The following is a 22883-nucleotide window of genomic DNA, read 5'->3' as shown; positions in this document are numbered from 1 at the left end:
TATTTCTCAATATGATAAAAGAACAAATGTTCAGGACACAAGCCTACCTCAGAGCACTCTCCCCAGTGTCTATTCATGCCCCTTTCCTGGCTGCCTGTGCTCCCTGCTCTCCTGCCGGTCAGTAAGGTGAGTGGAGTCGGCAGGCCAGCCCGTGGGGCCACGCTCGTCCTGAGTGGGCGGACGTGCAGGACCACGGGGCTGTGCCTCAAGCATGCGCAGCAAAGGCCGCCATGGCTGCACAGAGATGTTCTTGGGGGAAACGCAAACCAGGGGTTTTATTAAGGGGTGGGGGCGCCTAGCTGAAAACCAGTCCCCTTCAGCCACAACATGCAGGAGTAACAGGACACAAACACAACCTCCTTCACCCAGCCAGGAAGAAAGAACGTGTGCACAGGCAAGTTCACGCATTTTAAGACGTCAAGTGGGGAGCACCAATAAAAAGCAAAGAAACTTGGGCCTCCCCTGGTGGTGCAGCGGTTGAGCGCTGGGCTGCGAGGCTGCCTGCAGCCTCTGCAGCGCCGGTTTGTTCCCTGGCCGCCGGCGAGGGTCCCACCAAAAAAAAAAAAAAAAAAAAAAGGAAAAGAAACTCTTGTGAGTCCAAAATTTACATCAGCATAGTACGCATGAAAAGTGCTTACTATTTTCCACTAGAGTAAAATCAGTTGAAAGACAAAAGTTAAACGTGTCAGGGTTTTCAGACTTGTGCTTACATACACAACCAAATGCACCGTCTATGCTTGAATTTTAGAATTCATGACCTGTTTAATCTAAATGGATATCCAGGACGAGACATAACTGTCTGTAGGTCCTGTTTTCATGAGCCCTCTCGATACCGCTGCTCGGGTCCGGCTTTACTCACGTCCAGGGAAGTCAGCTTCTGGACTTGATCGACAATCAGTGACCTCAAGGGAGAGATGACGACAGTGACCCCGGGAGACACACAGGCTGGCAGCTGGTAACACAGACTCTTGCCTCCTCCTGGAAGAGACGATGCAGAACATCTGCAAGGCCTGTCTGTGCACGGAGGCCACAGTCAGAAGGTAAATCACAGGTGACGTATTAAACAGCAGGACGGGGCCTCCCTGGTGGTGCAGCGGTTGAGCGCTGGGTTGTGAAGCTGCCCGCAGCCTCTGCAGTGCCGGTTCTATTCCCGGCTGCTCCCCGGCCACCGGAGGAGGGTCCCCCATGGCGCACAGACCTCTCCTGCCACGCTCGTTGCTCCCCACAGCAGTGTGAATTTCGTCACTCTGCCTGTTCTGCTCCCCGCTCTGGCTCTGGCGAATTCTCTCACCCTCCCGCGCTTCTGACTGTACCCAGTGCTTGTATAAATAAATAAATAAATAAATCTTTAAAAAAAAAAAAAAATACCTTTGCTTTAAAAAAGAAAAGAAAAAAAAAAAAGAATGATGCAGTGGCGGCGGGGGGCCTTCCTGCTGGTGCAAGGGGATAAGTCACAGCACTATAAAGCTGTCCGCAGCCACTGTAGCGTGAGTTTGATCCCCGGCCAGGGAGTGACCCACATGGCGCGCAGACCTCCCCTGCCGCCCGCTGCTCCCCTCAGCAGTGTCCTTCGGTCCTTCTGCCTGCTCTGCTCCCCGCTCTGGCTCTGGTGAATCCTCTCACCCTCCCGCGCTTCTGACTGTACCCAGTGCCTGTATAAATACATAAACAAATCTTTAAAAAATAAATAAACAACAGGACGCCAGGGACATCCCCAGGGAGCCGACCCGTGCCACCTTCAAATAAGCCAAGATATTTAGACGATTTCAACGTGTCACAACGATCTTTCCGACACCAACAGGCACACGAGTGCGAAAGGAAAACTCTGGCAGGAAACGCACATGCAACAGATACGCTCTCTACGTCCACTTGGAAATCCAGACACGGTACGGGGTGCTCTCGTCATCAAGGCACGGGATTAAAACAGTTCTTTTGTATGACATTTAATTTTTATTTATTTTTAATTTAAAAAAATTTTTAAAGATTTATTTATTTATACAAGAACTGGGGTACAGGCCAGATGCGTGGGAGGGTGAGAGGATCCACCAGAGACAGAGCGGGGAACAGAACAGGAAGACCTGACCGAAATAGACTCTGAGGGGAGCAGCGGGCGAGGCAGGAGGGGTCTGCTGCGCCATGTGGGACCCTCGCCGGCCGGCCGGGATCGAACCCGCGCTGCAGAGGCTGTGGACAGCTTCACAGCGCAGTGCTCAACTGCCTGTGCCACCAGGGGAGGCCCAACGTTTAATTTTTAAAGGATTTAAATGTGACAAAGATACACTAAAGGACACAGTGAACATGGTCTGGAGGTTGACCATGCCAAAGGGCACCTTCGACTCTCAGGCTTTTGAAACCACCGGTATGAACCTTTATTGCTGAGTCACCAAGCCCTCGTTCCTAGCTCTCTTATCAGTAAGGCAACATTCCCAACCCACCTTCCAAACAAAAGGGTAGAACTGCATTTGTGTCTATAAATGGAAGCTGAAGAGGACGTTGAAACCTCATATATTTATCTCTCAAAGCCAAGACCTCTCTGGTTCAAAATGACAAAACAAGCAGCAAAACACTCAGTGACAACTAGAATGACAATTCCAACGTCACCGTTCGGGCATGGGGGAGGCCTGTGCCAGGCACTTCTTAAGACTTCAAAACGTTTGTTTCAACTGTACACCACATTCCTTCATTTCTGCACGTGTGGGGAGCACGCTTCATTGGGATCTATCTGTAAACAACCAGGGAAGAGCAGGTGCCATGTCCCAGTGTCTGCCCCCCGCTCAACAGGCACCGAACCTCCCCAGACCAGTTAGTCTCCCATGCACTGTTCACCCCAACTCGATGTGCTGGATTTTAGCGGTTTATACAAAAGCAGTTTTTTTGGTTTTTTTTTTTGGGGGGGGGGGTCTTAAAGAAGCCTTATTTGGAATCTTTAGCTATAAATCAAGAGGTTGGAACGGGGGTGGGGTGGGGGAGTGTTCAAGCATGGCTCTCTGACGCCCCAAGGGCCGGGGAAGTCCTGAAAACATGGGCCACACGGCCACCAGAACCTTTCCCACTTCAGCTCTGCAAAACCACGCTGGGGTGAGCAGAAACTGCCGGGTGATTGGCAAACTTTTCAAGTCAGTTTGAAAAAACTCAGGTGCCCCCTTGACGACACTTAATAGTGAGGGCAACAACTCAATGCGCAGGTCACAGCAGGGGGACAGCGAGGAGCTGAGGCCCCAAGCCTCCAAGCTGCCCATCCCACCTGCTCTCTAATGCCAACGGCAAGACCACGGGCCACCGCAGGCAGCGCACGGCCCGGCCGCTCCAAAGCTGGTGAGACAGCACCACTCACACGCTTCCCTGGACCGCCCTCGCCGCACAGCTTGCTTTTCATCCTCCTGCGCTGGCGAGGGAGCGGACGGCCTTGCTCGGCTCACAGCCCCGGAGAGGCTGAGCTGGCTGCGGCCCGCGCTCCAGGTGCAGCAGGCTACCGCCCACACCGCCGGGCTAAGCCCGCAGAAACGGCCATGGGCTCCAACAGGGACCTCCTGTTCGCGTTCCAGTCTAATTTGGAATAGAAAAGAGGAAAATTCCCAAAGAAAAAATTCCAGATCAATCAGCACCATGAGTTTGGGGCTGAAATCCTACAGGCCCATAAATGCTCTCGTCAACAACTCCAAGAGGCCTGAGGCTCGCGCTTGTGGCATGAGGGTCAAAGGTCGCTGAGCAACAGCAACGAGACGTGGGTGTCTCCTGCGCTGCACCACAGGCTTGCATGTAACATCTGCCGATGGATTGCTGCCAGCGCCGCCCTAAAAATACATACCCGTGGGCATCAAGATGAAGCAGTCTTCGCCCAGCAGCGCGGCGTTGATGGCCTCCAGCTGATTGGTTCTGAAGTTATGCAGGCCAAATTTTTTATGAAAAATCTTCATCATTTCTTTCGTATGAGGAAGACTAAGACTCTGGAAACGCTGGTGTTTCAGATTTTTGGGTGCTAAATTTTGTGCCAACTTGTCTGAGAAAATAATCAATGTGAAGAAAAATCAGTGAGTCCACCCAAAGAGCCAGCCCAAGCTCTCACCCCTGCGCTGCAACATCAGACTCGCGCCTATGGCAGCACCTCCCCCCTTAACCCTCAAGGCCCTGAGACTCCTGGTCAAGTCCTGCCGCGAATCTTCTGCAGCACCCACGACTGCCATGTCTTCCCTCCTTCCCCCTCTCCCCTGACCTTCAAGGTGGGTTTCCTGCTCCCTTGAAACCCGCCTTCCTGGTTCCGGACCCCCCACCTGCCCTTAGAACCTCAGCGCCTTTAGACATGCCTGTGTCATCTTCCTAGTCCTGTGGTGCCCGGCGTCCCCTGCAAGCGCAGGACCTGTCCAGTCCTTGGGAACAACCGCACCCCCTCAACCCCAGTGCTGCGTGCACCTCCAGGTGGGCAAGAGGCTCGTACCTGGATGACTCCTCCACACATAAAACCCAAGCCTTAAACAGCCTCCTCTGCTTTCCTCCAGGCCTGCCTGTGCCTCCGTGACCTGCTTGTGTGACTGGGGTCGCGGCTTCCCAGTCATGGGGCCTGAGAGTTCCTGATCCTCCTCCAACGTCTCTCATGTCCCCCATCCCTGTGACTTCACTGTGGCAACCCCGCTGCTGCAGGGGGTGAGGGGCCAGCACAGCAGCTACCTGAGCCCCAACACTCAACTGGCTCAAAGATAATTGCGAGCATCAAGCATGACACATTCTAACGTGATACAAAAATAAATCCATTAACGGTGAGTTTAAAGGTCAACAGCACAACTGCGAGAACAGTCCGTGGTATTAAGTCACCAACGGCAAAACAGGGAGGGCTGTGCTGCTAAGCCCTTACACATATAAAGTTGTTTCACTTAAAAACACGTTGAGGACTTGATAGTGCTGATGTCAGGTTTTAAAATTAATTTTGCTTTTCTCCGCGGTCTTAACAATGACTAATTTCACTCCTCCAAAAACTCCCTTAAGTGTGAGTGCCCAGGGGCAGCCGCTCCTCGTGATTCGCCTGCATCTTACTGGAACCTGATGCAGAACGAGACAAGTGGACATGCCATAAAAATGATGGCTTCACGGACTCCGGCCAAGAAAAATAAATTGATTTAAGAAATTTATTTCTTAAATAAATCGGCCCTCTGATGGTCCCATATTTTAATATTTTCGGACACAAAACCTATCTATAAATCGGTTCTCAGCAATCTAGAGCTTGAAAAATGCACAATTACTTTTTTAACATAAATTCAGCTTTGTTTTTTTGCCCACCCCCCCCCCCAAAATCAGTAAAAACTTGGGCTTCAGGAGCTTTATTGTTTTAGAAACTAAAAAATGCTAATTTAAAGTCAAAGCACATTTGTGATGACTTTGGAGCTTTACTACAATAGGTTATAATTACACATTTTATAAAACTACAGCTGCTACGGAAACAAAAGAGCAACTCACTTTTGAAATTGTGATTTGTAATTCATATTATCAGGAGAAATTTGCATAGAAACAAAGTGGCTTTCTGGGAATGGTGACTTGCTGTGGCTTTTCTGATCCAACGCCCATTCTGGACGGTCTTGTTTCTGGGTAACCCACACGTACTCGGGGCTGAGGACTTACCGGGGCAATTGTGAATCGATGCTGAGGAGTTCTGATATTGAGCAGTAGATGCCACCGGCAGACAGTTCGTCTTGGCTGAAAGTCTTTCTGATAATGACTTAACGGGCCGACCTTCCTTAACCGCTTGATAGGCAGCTGTGGAGGACTTGCCAGAGGCCAAATTACACATTATATCTTCCCAGTCCTCGTCATCATCGTCAAAGTCATCTATATGGAAATGATCGATGTCATGGGGGCCACGGCCCCCCCTGTCTGTGTCAGCAAGGGGAGCCTGGTGTTTGTTCGGATGTTTTACAGCCGTGCTGGTGAGAACCTTGCCTGGGAAATAAGGGTTTTCAGTTTGTCTGTCTACCCTTGGAGTGTCAGTCTTGGGGCTGCCCGCCCAGGGCTGCCACCCACGGGAGCTGAGCGCTGCACTCTCAGCGGCGCCCCCTGTGGTGCCTGAGGCCGCTGGCCCCAAGACCGAGGCCACTGAACATTCGCCGGCAGAAAAGGAGGTTGAGGGCAGGTGTGCAAAATCGAGCCCCTGAACTGAAGTCCCAGCGGGACAGGAATCCCCCTCTGCGAGTGTGTAAGGCAAGGAAACAGAAGCCACGTTGTCCACTCGGTGGCCACATGAGCCAGGCTGCCATGGCCACTCTGGGCCGAGGGCGCCAGCATCACCCACGTTGGACTTGGCGCCCGCGAGGAGCTTCCTCCTGGAGGGGAACAAAAGGGCGACACTCATTGTGAAAGCTGACAGTGGAGGCTCCAGGTAGATCTTTAGTTATTGTCCCAATCAAAAATCATGGCTAAATACAGTTTCTTTTCCTTAATCTCAGAATTAGAGTGCCAATCTGGCCGGAGACTGGCCCGCGCAGTTTCCCGGCCAGGCTGCCTGGCGACCTTGCCAGGCGAGGAGAGGCAGAGGGACAACCAGACCTGGCCCAGGAGAGGTGAGGAGGTACCTGAGATCCCGCTGCTGCAGCAGTTGGGGCCCGCATGGCAAGGCCCGCAGCGCGTCAGCAGGGACGGCGTCCACCAGCTCACAGATGCGGCCCATCACCAGGAGAAGCTCCGGGCAGAGGTGCGTCGGTCCAGCTGCAAAGTCATGGTGGCATTAGTGTGTCTCCTTGAAACAAAAAGACTTAGGGATTCTGAGTCATGCATGTAAAATTGGAAATAGTCTATTTATTTTTTAAATCTTTTTTTTTTTTTTTAAAGATTTATGTATTTATACAAAGCACTGGGCACAGTCAGAAGCGCAGGAGGGTGAGAGAATTCACTGGAGACAGAGCGGGCAGCAGAGCAGGCAGACTGACGAAGTACACTGCTGAGGGGAGCAGCGGGCGGCAGGAGAGGTCTGCGCGCCATGTGGGACCCTCACCTGGCGGCCGGTGATCGAACCGGCGCTGCAGAGGCTGCGGGCAGCTTCGCAGCCCAGCGCTTAACCGCTGCGCCACCAGGGGAGGCCCTAAAATTGGAAATAGTTTAAAACCAAGTCATAGGTTGTCTGATTATCTGCCTGTGAGATAATGTGACATCAGGTTATCTCTGTTCTGTATCATGAGGGCACGGAACTATGCGATCATTTAACTTCACGCTAATTCCTATTATTTCTCTTAGGATAACCCAGGTTGTTGGAAGATGTGAAATTCTGTCAATTTACCCTGATCGTTTCCTAACTGCAGGTGTCAGTCTCACGGAGTGCATCATGAAGACCGATGGCTGAGGACCCCGCACGTGGCTCTGGCCGGCCTGGCCTCACTGCCAGCGGCACGGCCCCAGCCCCTCGGCGGGCATCTGATGGGGGCAGCCCTGGGAGAATCAGGCCCAGGATCTTCCTGACTGAACCAGACAAGAGGACCCCTCTTCAACAGCTGGGCAGGCTGCAGGTGGCCTCTGTCATCCTGGCCACCCTGCACAGGGAAGCAGAAGACAGCCAGACTGAACGGGGAGGAGATGGAGTGAGGCGGTACAGGGGGAGGAGAGCAGGCGTGAGTGTGCAACTCCGATGACAGATGAGCGCCTCTGAATCCAGCCCGCCCACCCCACATTTTCTTGGGACTTATTCACATAACCAAGAGGTAACCAAGGGGTGGGGGCTTGAGATGAAGGAAAGAAAACAAGTGACTGGGGGGAAGAAGGGAGGTGAGGAAGATGTCCGCTCCACCTCCAGGGCCCAAGGCCTAGGGAGAAAACCGCCATTTCGGGGGCTGCAGAGGGAGCGGTGTCCCCAGGAGACAACTGGGGAGGTCAGGGAACAAAATGTTCAGGAGACAGCGAGGCTGCTGGGAAGTGGCTAAAGAGGGGGGGCAGTGGACAGGTCCAGGGAGACGAGAGGGCCAGCCAGGGGTGCACAGGACAGGGCAGGAACAAGGCCCTCTGGGAGGACGCGGGACCATCACTGGGACGGCCATCACCAGGCACAGGAGGTCGGGGGGCGGTGAGGGTGGAGCTGTCGAATTCCTATTCTCTGTGTTTTCCCCGCGGGAGGACGGGCGTCAGGTTAGAAAGAGGAGACTATCCAATGGCCTGAAGGAAGGGAAAGGCAGGCGAGGCCGAGAGGAGACACTCCAGCCTCCTTGTCCAGAGATGACCCCTCAGGACACAAAGGAAACCACAGCAAGACCCCGCCGAGATGGGAGGCGCCGAGGGCCGGAGCCGCCGCGAGAGAGACAGGCCAACATTGTTCTCGTGTTCAAAACAATCTAACGCAATCGCCAAAAGCTATAGGCAGGTGATCTTGATGTTAAGTCAAGGTAAAATTCTAGAACATGGCAACAAATAGTGGCTTTGTGTGCCCTAGGGAGAGGAAGTGATTACAGAGCTAGCGTTCACAAGAACAACCCAGCTGCGCTAAGTGGATTTCCTTCTTTGCACGGATTAGGCCGGCGACGGCGGCAGGCCCACTTGCTTAAGCGCACAAGGTCCTTTATCTTGACCCCGAGGGCTGCGCAGCAAGGGGGACAGGGCAGAAGGCCCCATAGGCACAAGCACACGCCCCAGGCCCTCAGAGCCTCTGGACGCGCGTGCCAGGTCTTCTGCATCCCGTGACCAAGAGAAGGAAGGTGGTCTGGGGTGACTCTGACCCCGAACACAAGAGGTGAAATGGAGGGGTCAGCCAAGGGGCAGGCCTCTAGTGACACTGCCGTGCTCTGGCCTTGCCCCACCCACCATGTGGTGACACTGTGTCATGACGTGGAAGCAGCGGGGGACTGTCAGTGCAGGAGCAGCACCGGGGACATGACAACCTGGCACGACCACCACTACCCGAGGCCAAGGTCAACAGAAATGACAAGCCTGTGTCCGGGCGCAGCGCCACGTGGGGCCGTCATGAGAAGAAGAAAATGCCACAAGAGTCAAAATTGAGGAAGTCCCCCAAAAGTGGAAAAGCAAGAGCTGGGAAAGAGGAAAGAGACAGTGGGGGTCGAAGAGCCTGAAAGGGAAGAGTGTCTGAAAGAGAAAAAATGAACAGATGACAGGAAACTCAAAGACCCAACCCAGACACAGGAGGCCCCACATCAGGAGCAGGGCAGGGCTGCGGCTCTGCAGTCCGTTGTGGCTACTGGGTTATTTCTGCCAGACGCTTGACAGAAAGTGTAGGAAAGAATTGGAAACAGAGCAAGACAGCATTAAGCTTCAAATGGACACCAAGACCCCAGCGCAGGGCAGAGATGTGGAGAACCGTGACGGCGTGCAGGGGCACACGCGGGAGCGGGCCAGGAAGGCAGCCACGCTGCACCAACTTGTTCCTGACAAGCGGTGTTTTCAGGAAACGGGGGACACCTGGGCGCAACGTGCATGCCAGAGCTTCCAAAGGGCTGTCAGCGCCTGCCAACCAGGGGCCGAGGCTGCCGCCCCAGCACTGCACAGCTTAGCAACACGCCTGACTGTCCGCACAAGCAGCCGAGGCGTGGCCTTGCGAAGTGCTCTGTACTGTCACGGCGCGTGCCGGCCTCACCGTCAGATGGATGCAGGGTCACCCTCTCAGTTGGCAGCGTGTCCTCCCGCGTGCTGGGCCCATCCCTCTCGTCCTCAGAAGTGTCGTGGTCCTTCAAGATACTGCAAAAGGAAAAGCGATCATGGCAAAGATTAGGCCAAATGTCTAACTTTCCCGCAAATATTTTCCCAAGACAGGAGAGACAATACGTAACAGAAAAAAGTGTTCTGTATCTTTTATTCTAAAACCTCTTGGTCTTCCAAATCTCAAGAGCCCCTCCCCTCCGCCCATGCCTGCTCAGGGCCCAGGCTCCGGTGCTCCACTTCCACCCTCCACGTCCACTCCAGCCCCCGCCTGCGTCAGAGGTTTTGACCAGCTCTTCTCTCAACTTGGAAAACCCACCGCTCCAACCTCTTCGTGCCCGTCACACCTCCTCTGCCTGGCGTAGGCGCTCCCTGTGGCTTGGCCACCAGCTGGCTATTACATCTCTCTTCTGAGATTCCAAGACATTTTATCTAGACTTCTGTGTGTGTGTGTGTGTGTGTGTGAGAGAGAGAGAGAGAGAGAGAGAGAGAGAGAGAGAGAGAGAGAGAGAAATTAATCTGGTCACTCTGACCAGATACAAAAAAAAATACTTTAAGGTAACTATGGAAATCCAGACAGGACATGCTTTCTGGAAATGGAGAAGAACTCTCTAAGGAGGCGAGACTGGAGGAATCCTAGGATGAGGGGTTTGGGAAAAGTGACAAACTCTGAGGAGAGATAAAGAAGACAGTTCTATTTACTTGATTCCCAGGAATCAACTGTACTTTTCTAAAGCATGGTCTAGGGATACAATCCTTTGCCTAATCAGTGACAAATACCTACGCTTTCTATCATTTTTTAAGAAGGCTACATTATAATTAGGGAAGTGACCTGTGTTTTTAGCAACATTTTCTGGATTATCCACTGACTTGCTACCTGAGGTAGGGGTGGGGGGACCCTAGTTATGATCAGGGCGTAAGTGGAGAGGAAGCTGAGGTGACTTGGGGACAGAAGAGGGAGGACCCTGAGGTCCAGCTGAAAAGGCCTAGGAACAGAACTAGAAAGACATCTTTTGCTTTAATGTTATATATTATCTAACCATTATACCTGAAATTAATCCAGACATTACAAAAACAGCATTTTAAAAAGAAACAAAATATAACAGAGTTCAACTGTGTAAAGTATAATTTATGAAAACTCTGCTTTAGTTTTATGATTTACATGAGGGTATAAAAACATGCAGAGAAAATGTAGCTTGGAAAACCACTTTCCAATTGCTGAAGGTCTAGGAAAGTGAATTATGGTGTGATAACATAGTAACTAAACAGCCATTAAAAAGAATTAAGACTACAGGGCCTCCCTGGTGGCCCAGGGGTTAAAGTCTCAGCACTATCAAGCTATCAGCAGTCACTGCAGCACGAGTTTGATCCCCCGCCATGACCCACATGGTGTGGCCGACCTCTCCTGTCTCCCTCCTGCTCCCCTTAGCAGTGGACTTCAGTGGATCCACCTGTTCTGCTCCCCATTCTGTCTCTGGTGAGTCCTCTCACCCCCACATCTCTGACCTACACCCCAGCTCTTGTGTGCATAAAAAAAATAAATCTTAAAAAAATAAAGACTATAGAGCAATGTGCAAAGTGTTCTAAAATGTTAAGAGAGAAGTAAAATAAAAAACTACAGTAACATGTTTATCACAGCAGGGCAGAGATCAAACACGGGCACAGCAGGAATAAAAAACACAGACAGGCCTCCCCGGTGGTGCAGCCGGTTGAGTGCAGCGCTGTGAAGCTGACCACAGCCTCTGCAGCGCTGGTTTGATTCCCAGCTGGCCAGGGAGATACCCACATGGCACGGCAGACCTCTCCTGTCGTGCCCGCTGCTCCATCTGCCTATTCTGCTCCCTGCTCTGTCTCTGGTGAATCCTTTCACCCTCCCGTGCCTCTGGCCTGTACCCCAGCTCTTGTATAAAAATAAATAAATCTTAAAAAAAAGAAAAAAATCTCAATTAAAAAAACAAACAAACACAGATAAAGAAACGTTTGGCTCGTTAGGGGAAGAGGAACAGGGGGCTTAGTTTTCCTAGTTTGTTCATCAAACAGTAATCAGCTTCAGCCTTCCTGCTCTTCAAACACCCAACACACCTGTTCAAACACAAACTCAGAGAAACTACCTCTGTGCACACCCTCCCGCCGCCACCCTTCCTCCTGAGGTGACAAACCAGGGGGTCTGATTGGCACCAGAGGACCAGCCATCAGTGGAGGACACACCCCTCCCCTGCACGGCCAGTGATGCCCACTGGGGCAAGAATGGTGGCGGCAGCGGCACCAGCGAGTCAGGCTGTCTGTGTGCCAGGGGATCGCTCCCGGAACAACTCCCATCACCCGCTGGCTCGCCACTAAATTATGGAAGTTCAAGAAATGACAACTACAAAGACCCGTCCTACCCTGCAGGGTAGGAAACAGAGAGAGTGCACTAAGACTATGCCAAGTAAAGATGCTTCGTGTCATGTCAAAACAAACTACATAAAACTGTTTGGAGGCCCTCTGTGATTAATCACGATGGCACTTCGCAGCTTCAGGATGCTGCCAGCTAAATGAAAATGAACTGTCAGGGGGCATTGTACTTTCATCTGCATATAAAACAGAAGCATAAAATAAACATCCGCAGGACTGAGACCACGTCACTGAAGAAGTCTTTTCAGCCGCCCCAACAACGTTCACCGATGAGTCATGTACCTGACGCATTTTAAAGAGGAGGAAGAAGCAGAAGTCACTCCTTCCTCGGGAGAAGGGGGCACAAAGTCTACATTGTCCTCGTCGTCAAGCTCAATACATGGTGATTTCTCAGGTGAGCATAATTCTGTTTCTTCTAAGTTTTTCTTCTTCTCAGGAACATCTAGAGGGAAAGGGTCGACAAGCACAGGTTATTCTAGTAACTAATGAGCCGGAGCAGGCAGAATATGTGCTCTGGAGGCCACACGCACAGCCCAGACGGCGCCGCTTGTTCCTCGACATGGCTGGGAGCTGGAGACTCACACTCCAGGGCTCTCGAGACCAGCACTCTCATTTTTTGGTTTTTCACTCATGTTTAAATAAAGGTCAAAGTGCAACAATCAGCCTGACAGCTCCCCAGCACCGCGGTCTGACGGCTAAGCCAGCAGCTTTCCCAGAGCATCCCACTCGCGTCCCCCCCCAAGGCCACCTGCTGCTCTCCCATTTATCGTTTCCCAAATGTTCTCTTCATAAATAGAAAACCATATACTCAGACCACAGTTTTGTGGTTATCAATCACTTTCCAGTCCTCTCTAGTCACTTTGAGGGAATTCAGGTGTGCAGAAATTTTATTCTCCTGACTCCCAGTGTGGAATGGATAAAACTCAGCTCTTGGGTCCTGGATATCTAAGAGCCACAAGACCTAAACAGAAATAACGCAGATGCAACTTCCAGCACCTTAATATTATGATTGGATCGTGGTATACATAACACAGGCAGCAGCAAGCCGTGAAGAAATATTATGGGAAAATTTGGCTTCACTTTCCAGTTCTATCGCTAATCTGCCAGCCAACCATTCAGAAGCCATTTTAAAGTCTCTGGACATTATTTTCTTTCCATGTAAAGTCACAGACCTAGCCCTGATGTTAATCTGAAAACCACCTCAGCAGCATAGTCTGTGCTTCACCACTATGCCCCGCCTCAAGGATGTGGCCAACAGACTAACAGTGCCCCTCCCGGCCCAAGGACTCCCTTCTGCTGGGCTCCAGCAGCAAACCGTGAACAGACAGATACAGATATTGAGGTGAAGATGAAATAATGTTTACCTCTTTCCTCTCCCAAGAGAGTTTTGAAAGAGTGACTTTCCTGAGTATCTTCGTCCACAAACTCTTGGGGGCTGGGGGCGTCATCAACGTAGATGACAGACCTACCCGGCCCACCAGAGTCGCCCATCTGCTCCCGGGGCACACAGGCCTGCTGACTTTCAGAGGAGGGAGGAGCTGGATCAGCCTTGGCCACATCGGCTTTCTGAAGCTGTGAGTTTAGACACTTTCTCTTAGACTTTTTTGACTTCTGGGCAGTGCTTACTCTGACAAAGGGATTTCTGCGTGGCGTGACAAAGGCTTTTGAATTTCCAGAGGTGTCAAAGTCGTCCATATCATCCCAGTCCTCAGTGGCAATAAAAGAATCTGATGAAGAACTAAATTCTAATTTCTTGAAAGCAGAATGGCGGGACTCTTGCGTAACTGGTGTGTTCTGGGTGGTACATAAACCTTCCTGTGGAACCTGCCATGAACCTGGCTGGAAAGGTTTTGAGGTTTGCTGTCCTGCTGGGGCATTTTTAAAGTCACTGATCCTCGTCTGCTGCTTTGTGGTGTAGGGTGAAGGTTCACTGACGGGAGAGGCCTCTGTCACATTAACGTCTTTATCACTTAACACAGGTGTTTTTGCCACTGACACACGAGTTACAGATGCATCATTGCCTGAAGATATTTTCTTTCTAAAAGTGAAACCTCTGAAAAATAATCAAAAAACAGAAATTAGATGAATTTTTAAAAAACCCACCAATGAAATGCTGGCGAGGATGTGGAGGAAAAGGAACTCTCCTGCACTGCTGGTGGGAGTGCACACTGGTCCAAACACTATGGAGAGCTGTGTGGAGATTTCTGGACCTACTAAATATAGAGCTTCCATAGGATCCAGCGATTCCACTCCTAGGTATTTACCCAAAGGACACAGAAACATCAATTCCAAAGAGCACCTGCACCCCTATGTTTACAGCAGCACTGTTTACAATAGCTAAGCTTTGGAAACAGCCCAAATGCCCAAAACCAGATGACTGGATCAAGAAGATGGGGTCCATATACACCATGGAATATTACTCAGCATTCTAAAAAGATAAACGCATGCCATTTGCAGCAACATGGATGGCGCTGGAAGGGATCATGCTCAGCGAAATAAGCCAGAAAGAAAAAGAAAAATATCGGATGGTCTCACTCATAGCAGGAATCTAGAAAACCTAAATAAGGGACCAGGAAAAAGAATAACTATAAGAAAGAAAATATCAAAATCCACAAACAACTATGAACCAGAGACACTCTATGGGGGTGGGGGGGGCGGGGAAAGGTGGGAATGGGGTCAAAATAAGGGGGTTGCAATTGTATGGGGAATATAAAAATTAAAAAAAAAAACAAACACCAATTTACCCAACAAAACTCTAAATTTTGGGACAGATTTATGTCACGACTTACTTTCTTGTTTCACAAATGAGCAAAGACTCTATCTCCCACTCTAATTTTAAAATTTACATGGTAACGGGCCTCCCCGGTGGTGCAGCAGTTGAGCTCTGGGTTGCGAAGCTGCCCGTGGCCTCTGCGGCGCCGGTTCAATCCCCGGCTGCTCCCCAGCCACCGGAGGAGGGTCCCGCATGGCGTGCAGACCTCTCCTGCCGCCCGCTGCTCCCCTCAGCAGTGTACTTTGGTCCTTCTGCCTGCTCTGCTCCCCGCTCTGGCTCTGGTGAATTCTCTCACCCTCCCGCGCTTCTGACTATACCCAGTGCTTGTATAAATAAATAAATAATTAAAAAAAAATTTACATGGTAACTTGAACTAGACATTGCATGCTGGGAGCCTTCCCTCTCAGAGGTTAATCACGCCGTTTTGAGAACATCCAGGCTGTTCCCCTGCTTTCGTTCTCAGGCTGGTCGTCTTTGATTAATAGCACCTCAAGAGGGAGGGGAGAGCATAACTAAAAAGAACTAGAGACTCAAATGTGGCTACATGTTAGCTACTCTCATGGAAGTTTTATGGGGAAAACCAGATAAAAGCCACCAGCTCCGCAGAGCGGGGAGGACAAACAAAGGGGCAAGAGCAGACACTCGCTGGACTGAGTGACATGAGGTCAATGTGGCCTTAAAAGCACCTGCAACAGTGTCCAGAACCTGGCAAGGGCCCGGTGAGTCATATGTTATTACTAGATGTTATTGGGCGGAGTTTGGAGTCTAACTTGGAGAAAACAGAACTGAAGAACTCTGTTTCCTTATAAGCTGTTTTTCTGGGAAGTTTACAAATTCATTATTTACTCACTCAATACGTCACTGAGTAAGGGTTATGGGCTTCTGGGCAGAGGCGCTGAGCAGCTCAGGACCCAGAAAGGACACTATTTGCAACGTAGGGCAGCACTGACCCTCTCGGCCTCACGCCTCATCTGTGAGCACTGCGCCCGCCAGGATACTCACACAGATCTCGGCTTTGAGAGACTCAGGACATCACGAAGTTTCTGGGCTGAATGGCGTGCCAGCTGCGCCTGCAGATTGTTCTGAGGGAGAGTGGCCATGATCCTGAAAAGCGAAGCAAGGGCCGGGCATCAGGGACTGGGCTGTGAGCAGAATGCACGTGGGGCGATGCTGCCCCAGCTGCGCTCGCAAGTTTTTTGTCACCAGTTTCACAACTGGTGACATCCGAAATATCTACTCTTGACTAACCAGAGGCTCAGTTACATAACAAAATGGCTGGCTTTTCCCCGGTGCTAAAATAAGCACAAGAGACAACAGGGAAGATTAGAAAAGGCTTCACAAAACATGGCCCAAGCCTGAAGAACAAACAGGAGCCGGACAGGGAGTAGAGGGAGAACCAGGGGTCAAACCCAAAGCCCAAACAAATAACTGAATTCTCTGCCGAAGCAGGATATGACATGTCATCTTATTAGTTTAATTAACAAAAACCAGTCTGGTCACATCCCCAGGCCGAAAACGTTGCTATTGCGGAAACACACCTGCCATAAAGCGCGGCTCCTGAAGGCTCTCCTGACGCCCAGCGATGAACACAACACCCGCGTCACGCAGGGATGCGTCTAACCCTCTGCAGGCGTCGGAGTCTCCTCTTAATTTGGATGCTAGATGCGGCCCCGTCCAGCTCTCTCACCAGGCATTACTCCTCTGTCCTCGGAGGAGGCCGGCGGCTATCCAGGGCCATCACGATCATCAGCGGGCGCCGCACAGCACAGCCCCAGGGACAGCGGCAGCCAAGAGCCTTCGGCAGGACACTCGCCAAGACGAAGCTCGTTGGGACAGAAACAGACTCTCCCGTTTTCAGCCCACACTGGACAGTCTTGCCAATGCAAAAACATTTGAAAAGAAAAACAGGAGAAGAGGCAACTGCATCAGGACACGCAGACAGCGTGGTTCCACGCCACGCAACCCGAAGGCAAATCAGTCAAAACAAGAGATAATGAAAACTTCAGTAAAGAGGTTAAATAAAGTAGAACTATAAGTCCACAAACGTGAAGTGCATTCGCACAGAGCGCTCATAACTAACTAGAGGAGACAATTCTAAAAAGTCATTCAATTACCAATAGGATTGAAAAAATTAAAGTACCAGTTAAGATAGCGTCACGATGTGAAGAAAATGATCAACTATTGCCGGGAGAAATAAAGGTCCAGATAGAGACATATTTTATGTTCTTAGAATTTTAATACATAAATACCACAGTTCTTTGCAAATTAATTTATGAGTTTAACAAAATTCCACCTGAACACAAGCATATTTCACAAAACCCAGCAGAAACACTTCTGCAGGGCCTCCCCGGTGGCGCAGCGGTTGAGCTGGGTTTGCGAGGCTGCCCGCAGCCTCTGCAGCGCCGGTTCGGTCCCCTGCTGCCCTCTCCTGCTGCCCGCTGCCCTCTCCTGCCGCCCGCTGCTCCCCTCAGCAGTGTACCTCGGTCCTTCTGCCTGCTCTGCTTCCCGCTCTGGCTCTGGTGGATTCTCTCCCCCTCCCGCGCTTCTGACTGTGCCCAGTGCTTGTATAAATAAATAAATAAAAATAAATCTTTAAAAAAAGAAACACCTCTGCAGTTCACCTGACCTAAGCGTGAGGTGAGAACACTAAGCAACGCCGGGGAAGAGCAGCCGTACAGCCCGCCAGAGGCGCGGCCGGCGTCACGTCCCAACAGGAAGCGTCCCGACGCCAGGTGTGTGCTGAGAGAAACACACGCAGCGCGGCCGAGAGTCCGGCAGGCTGCGGCCCCATTAAACAGCAGCTCTGTCCGGGCCAGGAGCTGGCAAACGGGTGCGTGGCTGCGCCTGGCCTGCAGCCTGTTTTTATAAAGGGTTTCACCAAAACACCCCAAGCCCAATTCACACGGGGCCGGTGCCGACTCGGCGCCTTCCGCTGGGTAGTTGGGACGGAATTTCTAGTCTGCAGTGTCTAGAGTAGGGACTCCGGCCCTTCACAGTTAAGGTCTGCTGACTGCCGCTCCAGACCACTGTCAGATGAAGAGAAGAAATTACTAAATACACCGAGTCTACGACGAGAAGTTTAAGAAACGATCAGGTCAGCAAGGAGCTGAAAGGCGGAACGCGGAGCTGAAGCCGCCTTTGTCCTGAGGGCAGCGATCGCGTCCTGAGAACCTGCACATCAACAGAGTCAAAGCTGGGGCCCAAGGTCGGAAGGGCTCCCTGCGAAAGCAGGGCTGTATTGTGGGGGGAAGGTAAACCCCGACCAAAAGCCACATTCACCCTCGGTGCCCACACGTAGAATCGCGTGTTGCCGAGGGACGGCAAAGACTCTGCAACCAGAAGGCCGAGCCCTCCCACCAACCACCCGTCTCACAGATTGTTCTTTGCCCGTCCCAGTGATATTTGGTCATGTTCTTCATCAAGTGAATATAGGGCCTCCCAGGTGGCGCAGGGGTCCAAGTCTCAGCACTATCAAGCTATCACCAGCCACTGCAGCCCATCCCTGGAGAGGGAGCTGACCCCCATGGCGCAGCAGACCTCTCCTGTCTCCCGCTGCTCCCCTCAGCGGTGGATTTCAGTGCATCTGCCTGTTCTTTTCTCCACTTTGTCTCTGGGGAATCCTCTCACCTCCCCCTGACCCCCCCACACCTCTGGCCTACACCCGAGTCCTTGTATATATAAATAAATAAATTTTTTAAAAAATTAAAACGTATGTCTTTTGTTAGCTTAACAGGCAGTTGTTTAATATTTTTATCATCTGCGTAACTAAAAATAACTTCAAATCATGAATTTAGATGATCGTGATTCTAATTCCAAGGCACTTGCTAAAGGCAAATGCAGAAACATTTCTGGAGGAATATACCATTACCTTAGGCCTTAAATAATTCCCACAAGTATTTTCTGACTATGTGCAGCAAACAGTGAGAAAGGGGTCAACACACAAGGAAACAAAGTAGCAGGAGCAAGGAGGGTGGTTGCCGAGGTAAGCAGCACCAGCGTCAGGAAACAAAACAAACTATAAAAATGACCAGCAGAGCTTCTAGGAGTAAAAACACAAAATTAAGAAACCAACTGGGAGATTTACCAGGGATCACACAGCCAGAGAAAGAAAGTCAGGACACCGGAGGGGAGGCATGGGGGCGGGTGCCAAGGATCCTGGCACCCCAGGCCTCGGGACCCGGCACCATTAAGGAGCAAAGGGCGGCAGCATCTCCAGTCAGTTTTTCCCTCAGAGCAGCCTGGAGTCCTCCCTCCCAGAACACCCAGGGCACTAGAGACAAAGCCCCCTTCTCTCTCCAAGGAGACACTTCCCTCCACGCTCGGTCGTAACAAACTCGGGGGCCCTGTGTCCTCTGGGAGGGGAGATGTGCCCACATTCCAGGGCGATGAGCGGCCTCTGACGAAGCATGTGCAGAGGGACTGGCAGCCCTTCAGTGCTGTCTCTTCAATGCTGCCTTCAACGCCTCTCTCCTGGGGTGGACTCAACGCAGGTACCCGCTGGCTCTCCTCCCGGGAGCTGGCAGGAATTTGAGTGGGCACTGACGGTGGACACGGCTGGCGGTTGTGTTGTAATGAGCAGTCTCCAAGAATCCCTATGGGCGTGTGTGTGTAAAACGCTCTGGTAGGCTGGCCTGCGGGCGTGAAAGCAGGGTGAAATGTAAGAGCCATCGTGGTTTCAGACCAACTAGGCACACACAGAAAGATGAGTAAGAAGACAGAGAACACAAGGCTAAGAGGGGAGCCAGTGCAGAAACGCTGACACAGCAAGTCTAGCCCAAGTCCTGACCCCGAAAGACAGGACACACTAGAGCAGAGTATTTGAGAGGATCGTGGCTTTTCCAGAACTAATGAGAGACATGAATTCTCAGATTCAAGAAGGCAAACGGATTCTGAAGCTAGAAAGAAATCCCTACCAAGATATGTCATTGTACCACACTGATTCCTGGGACAAAAAGTGCTGCGACCTTTGGTGCTACTACGGTAACTGCCCGGGGGGCACGAAGGTGGATGAACGGGCAAATGAGTGTTTTCTGCCTGCTACTCCCTCTCTCCTGCCTTCTCCTCGCCCCCGCCATCCCCATTTCCTGAGACACAACAATATTGAAAGCAGGCCAATGACTAACCCTACGGAGTCCTCGAAGAGTTCAGGGGAAAGACAGAGTTGCACATTTCTGGCTTTAAATCAAAAGCTAAGAAAGATGCAGCTTAGTGAGGTCAGAGCCCAAACAGGCTGTAAGCTGGGGCTCTCACACCAAACAGGTATCAGCCAAGCTGTGAAGATGAAGGAAGGGTCCTTAAGGGAATTCCTGTGTCACCCCAGGGAACAGGCAAAGTCCAGCAACCTTCTGGAAGGCGGGGAAAGGTGGGACCATGTGGATAGAAGCACAAACCAATCACAATGTGCCCTCAAGCCAAGGCCTAATCCAGAGCAAGGCCCTAACTGTCTTCCAGTCTGAAGGCTGAGAGGTAAGGAAGCCACAGGAGAAAAGCTGGAGGCTAGCAGAGTGGTGGTGAGGCTGAAGAAAGGACGCCATCTCTGCGCAAGGCGGCGTAGCAAGCATGACCCAGGGAAGCCCTGGCCGACACCATGGGTGAAGGGGGCCTCACCCCACGGCGGATCTCCAGGGAGATGGAAGAGGCATCCACTGGAAGGAGCAGCAGCTGGACTCTCATGCTGGAGAGAATTCAACAGCTGGCTTCGAAGCTTCAAAGGATAGGCAGACTCTTGCTACGGGCTAACGCGGCCGATGAGCTGGCACTGATGTCAAAGCTCATTTACCAATCTGCAAAGTCCCAGACTCAGGAATGAAGCTCAATCCACTCTGCCTGCCTGTGCTCAAAAATGGAACGCTGACGCCTGCATGACAACACATCCGCTTCCGACGTGGTTTACTGAATATTTTAGGCCCACTGTTAAGCCCTCACTGCTTGCTGGAGGCCCCTGGTCACCACGATCTCCGTCTGATGAGATGGAGGGGACCCGGGCTGTGGCCACGCTTCCTGACACAACATCCACAAGTCACGTCAACTGCCAAGTCTTAGTATTTAAGAACTACGTTTAGCAAAGGGAAAGCTGCGATAGAGAGCAGTTCTTCTATTAGAGCTGGGCAAAGTCAACTGAAAACCTTCCGGAAAAGATTCACATTCTAGAAGCCATAAGACCGGTCTTGATTCACGGGAGGTCACCATATCAACATTAACAGGACTTTGGAAGGTGACTCCAATGCTCCTGAATGACGCTGAGGGGCTCAAGACGTCAGTGGCGCAAGTAAGTGCAGATGCGTTAGGCACAACTGGAGAACCAGAACTAGAAGCGGACCTGGGGATGGGGCTGAACTGTTGCAGCCTCGCGATAAAACGTGAATGGACAGGGAGTTGCTTCTGGATGAGCAGAGAGTGGCTTCGGGAGACGGAGTCGCAGTTGAAGATGCCGTGAACATTACTGAAATGACAAATGACTTCGAAGGTGACATGAATGCAGTGAGAAAGCGGCGCCAGGGCTTCAGAGGCCAGACTCCAGTTCGGAAAGTTCTCCTGTGGATAAAGTGCTATCAAAGGGCACCGCGTGCTACAGAGCAATCTCTCGTGAAAGGAGACCAATGACGCGGCCAACTTGATCGCTGTCTTCTCCGCCCTATCATATTATTTCAAGAAACTGCCACAGCCGCCCGCACCCGCAACAGCCGTTAACGCTGAGGCAGGACCCTCCACCAGCGAGATGACAACGTGCTAGAGGCTCATGCTGGTTGGCACACCGAAGCAATGCAGTATTTTTATTTTTTATTTTTTTTAAAAGATTGATTTATTTATTTATACAAGCACTGGGTACAGTCAGAAGCGCGGGAGGGTGAGAGAATTCCCCAGAGCCAGAGCGGGGAGCAGAGCAGGCAGAAGGACCGAGGGACACTGCTGAGGGGAGCAGCGGGCGGCAGGAGAGGTCTGCGCGCCATGCGGGACCCTCCTCCGGTGGCCGGGGAGCAGCCGGAGATCGAATCAGCGCCGCAGAGGCTGCGGGCAGCCTCGCAGCCCAGTGCTCAGCCGCTGCGCCACCCGGGAGGCCCGCAATGCAGTATTTTTAAATTAAGATGTATCACTTGTTTTATAGACTGAACACTACTGCACACCCAAAAGACGACAGTATAGTGTGACCGTGACTGACACACACTGGGGGAACTGAAAAATAAGGGTCCCCGTATCACGACACTCCTTGCGGTGTTCTGGAACGAGCTCACGGTATCGCCCAGGTGTGTGTACAGAGAGAACCAAGGCGCTGACGCAGAGGCCGGGATAGTGGTCCTCTCTGTGGGAGAGGAGACAGCACCGAGGGGCCGCTGGGGTGTCAGCCATGTTCTGTTTCTTTCTTTCTTTTTTTTTAAGATTTATTTATTTATTTATACAGGCACTGGGTACAGTCAGAAGCCGGGAGGGTGAGAGGATTCACCAGAGCCAGAGCGGGAGCAGAGCAGGCAGAAGGACCGAAGCACACTGCTGAGGGGAGCAGCGGGCGGCAGGAGAGGTCTGCATGCCATGTGGGACCCTCGCCCAGCGGCCAGGGAGAGAACCGGCGCTGCAGAGGCTGCAGGAAACTTCACAACCCAGTGTTCAACCGCTGCGCCGACAGGGAGGCCCCCATGTTCTGTTTTTTACTTGGAACACAGGCACAGGGGTGTCTGCTTTGACAAATATCACTACGCTGCTGTTTGAGGGGGTCCTGGAGATTGCTCCCTCGTGTTCAGTGATCTGCAGGACGCTCGGGCTCACCACGGAATCCTACTCGCAGCTAATGTATCACAGCCACACATTTAACAACCAATCAGATCGCGATGGGAAAAGACACACAGGGCAGAGAGGGTGGGAATCACCGGGCCACTGCCGCTTGCACCAGCCACTCACACCACCTCAGGTGACAGACTCGCTCTCGGTAAAGGTGAAGGCAGCTCCCTGCGTGCGGTGCTTCTGCCCCAGGCCTCGAGCTGCAGGCAGATCAGAGAGGAACCTCTACCCGCCCAAATCTCGGCCTCTTCGCATGAGGGCGAGCCCTGGTGGGGCACCACCACCTTGCGAAAGACCCCAGCGTTACCCTGGCAGGTAAAACACGCAC

General features: G+C 51.7%; 1 protein-coding gene across 1 annotated transcript in view; it reads right to left on the bottom strand.

The window, feature by feature from the left end:
- Positions 1–16033, bottom strand: part of BLM (BLM RecQ like helicase) — a gene marked incomplete at its 3' end in the record, with an annotated part of 42397 nt that extends 26364 nt beyond the window's left edge. The window contains exons 1-9 of the mRNA XM_084254114.1: positions 15785–16033; positions 13374–14062; positions 12292–12451; positions 9554–9654; positions 6558–6702; positions 6274–6308; positions 5611–5928; positions 3809–4000; positions 860–978 (exon numbers count right to left, since the gene is read on the bottom strand). Of these exons, the coding sequence (XP_084110240.1) occupies positions 860–978; positions 3809–4000; positions 5611–5928; positions 6274–6308; positions 6558–6702; positions 9554–9654; positions 12292–12451; positions 13374–14062; positions 15785–15882 (1857 nt within the window). The 5' untranslated portion in view covers positions 15883–16033. The remainder of the gene's footprint in view (positions 1–859; positions 979–3808; positions 4001–5610; positions 5929–6273; positions 6309–6557; positions 6703–9553; positions 9655–12291; positions 12452–13373; positions 14063–15784) is intronic.
- Between the last annotated feature and the right edge of the window lie 6850 nt (positions 16034–22883).

This window comes from Talpa europaea (genome assembly GCF_964194135.1).
Source record: "Talpa europaea genome assembly, chromosome: 14".
NCBI lineage: Eukaryota > Metazoa > Chordata > Mammalia > Eulipotyphla > Talpidae > Talpa > Talpa europaea.
This window is presented reverse-complemented; position numbering and strand designations above follow the sequence as displayed.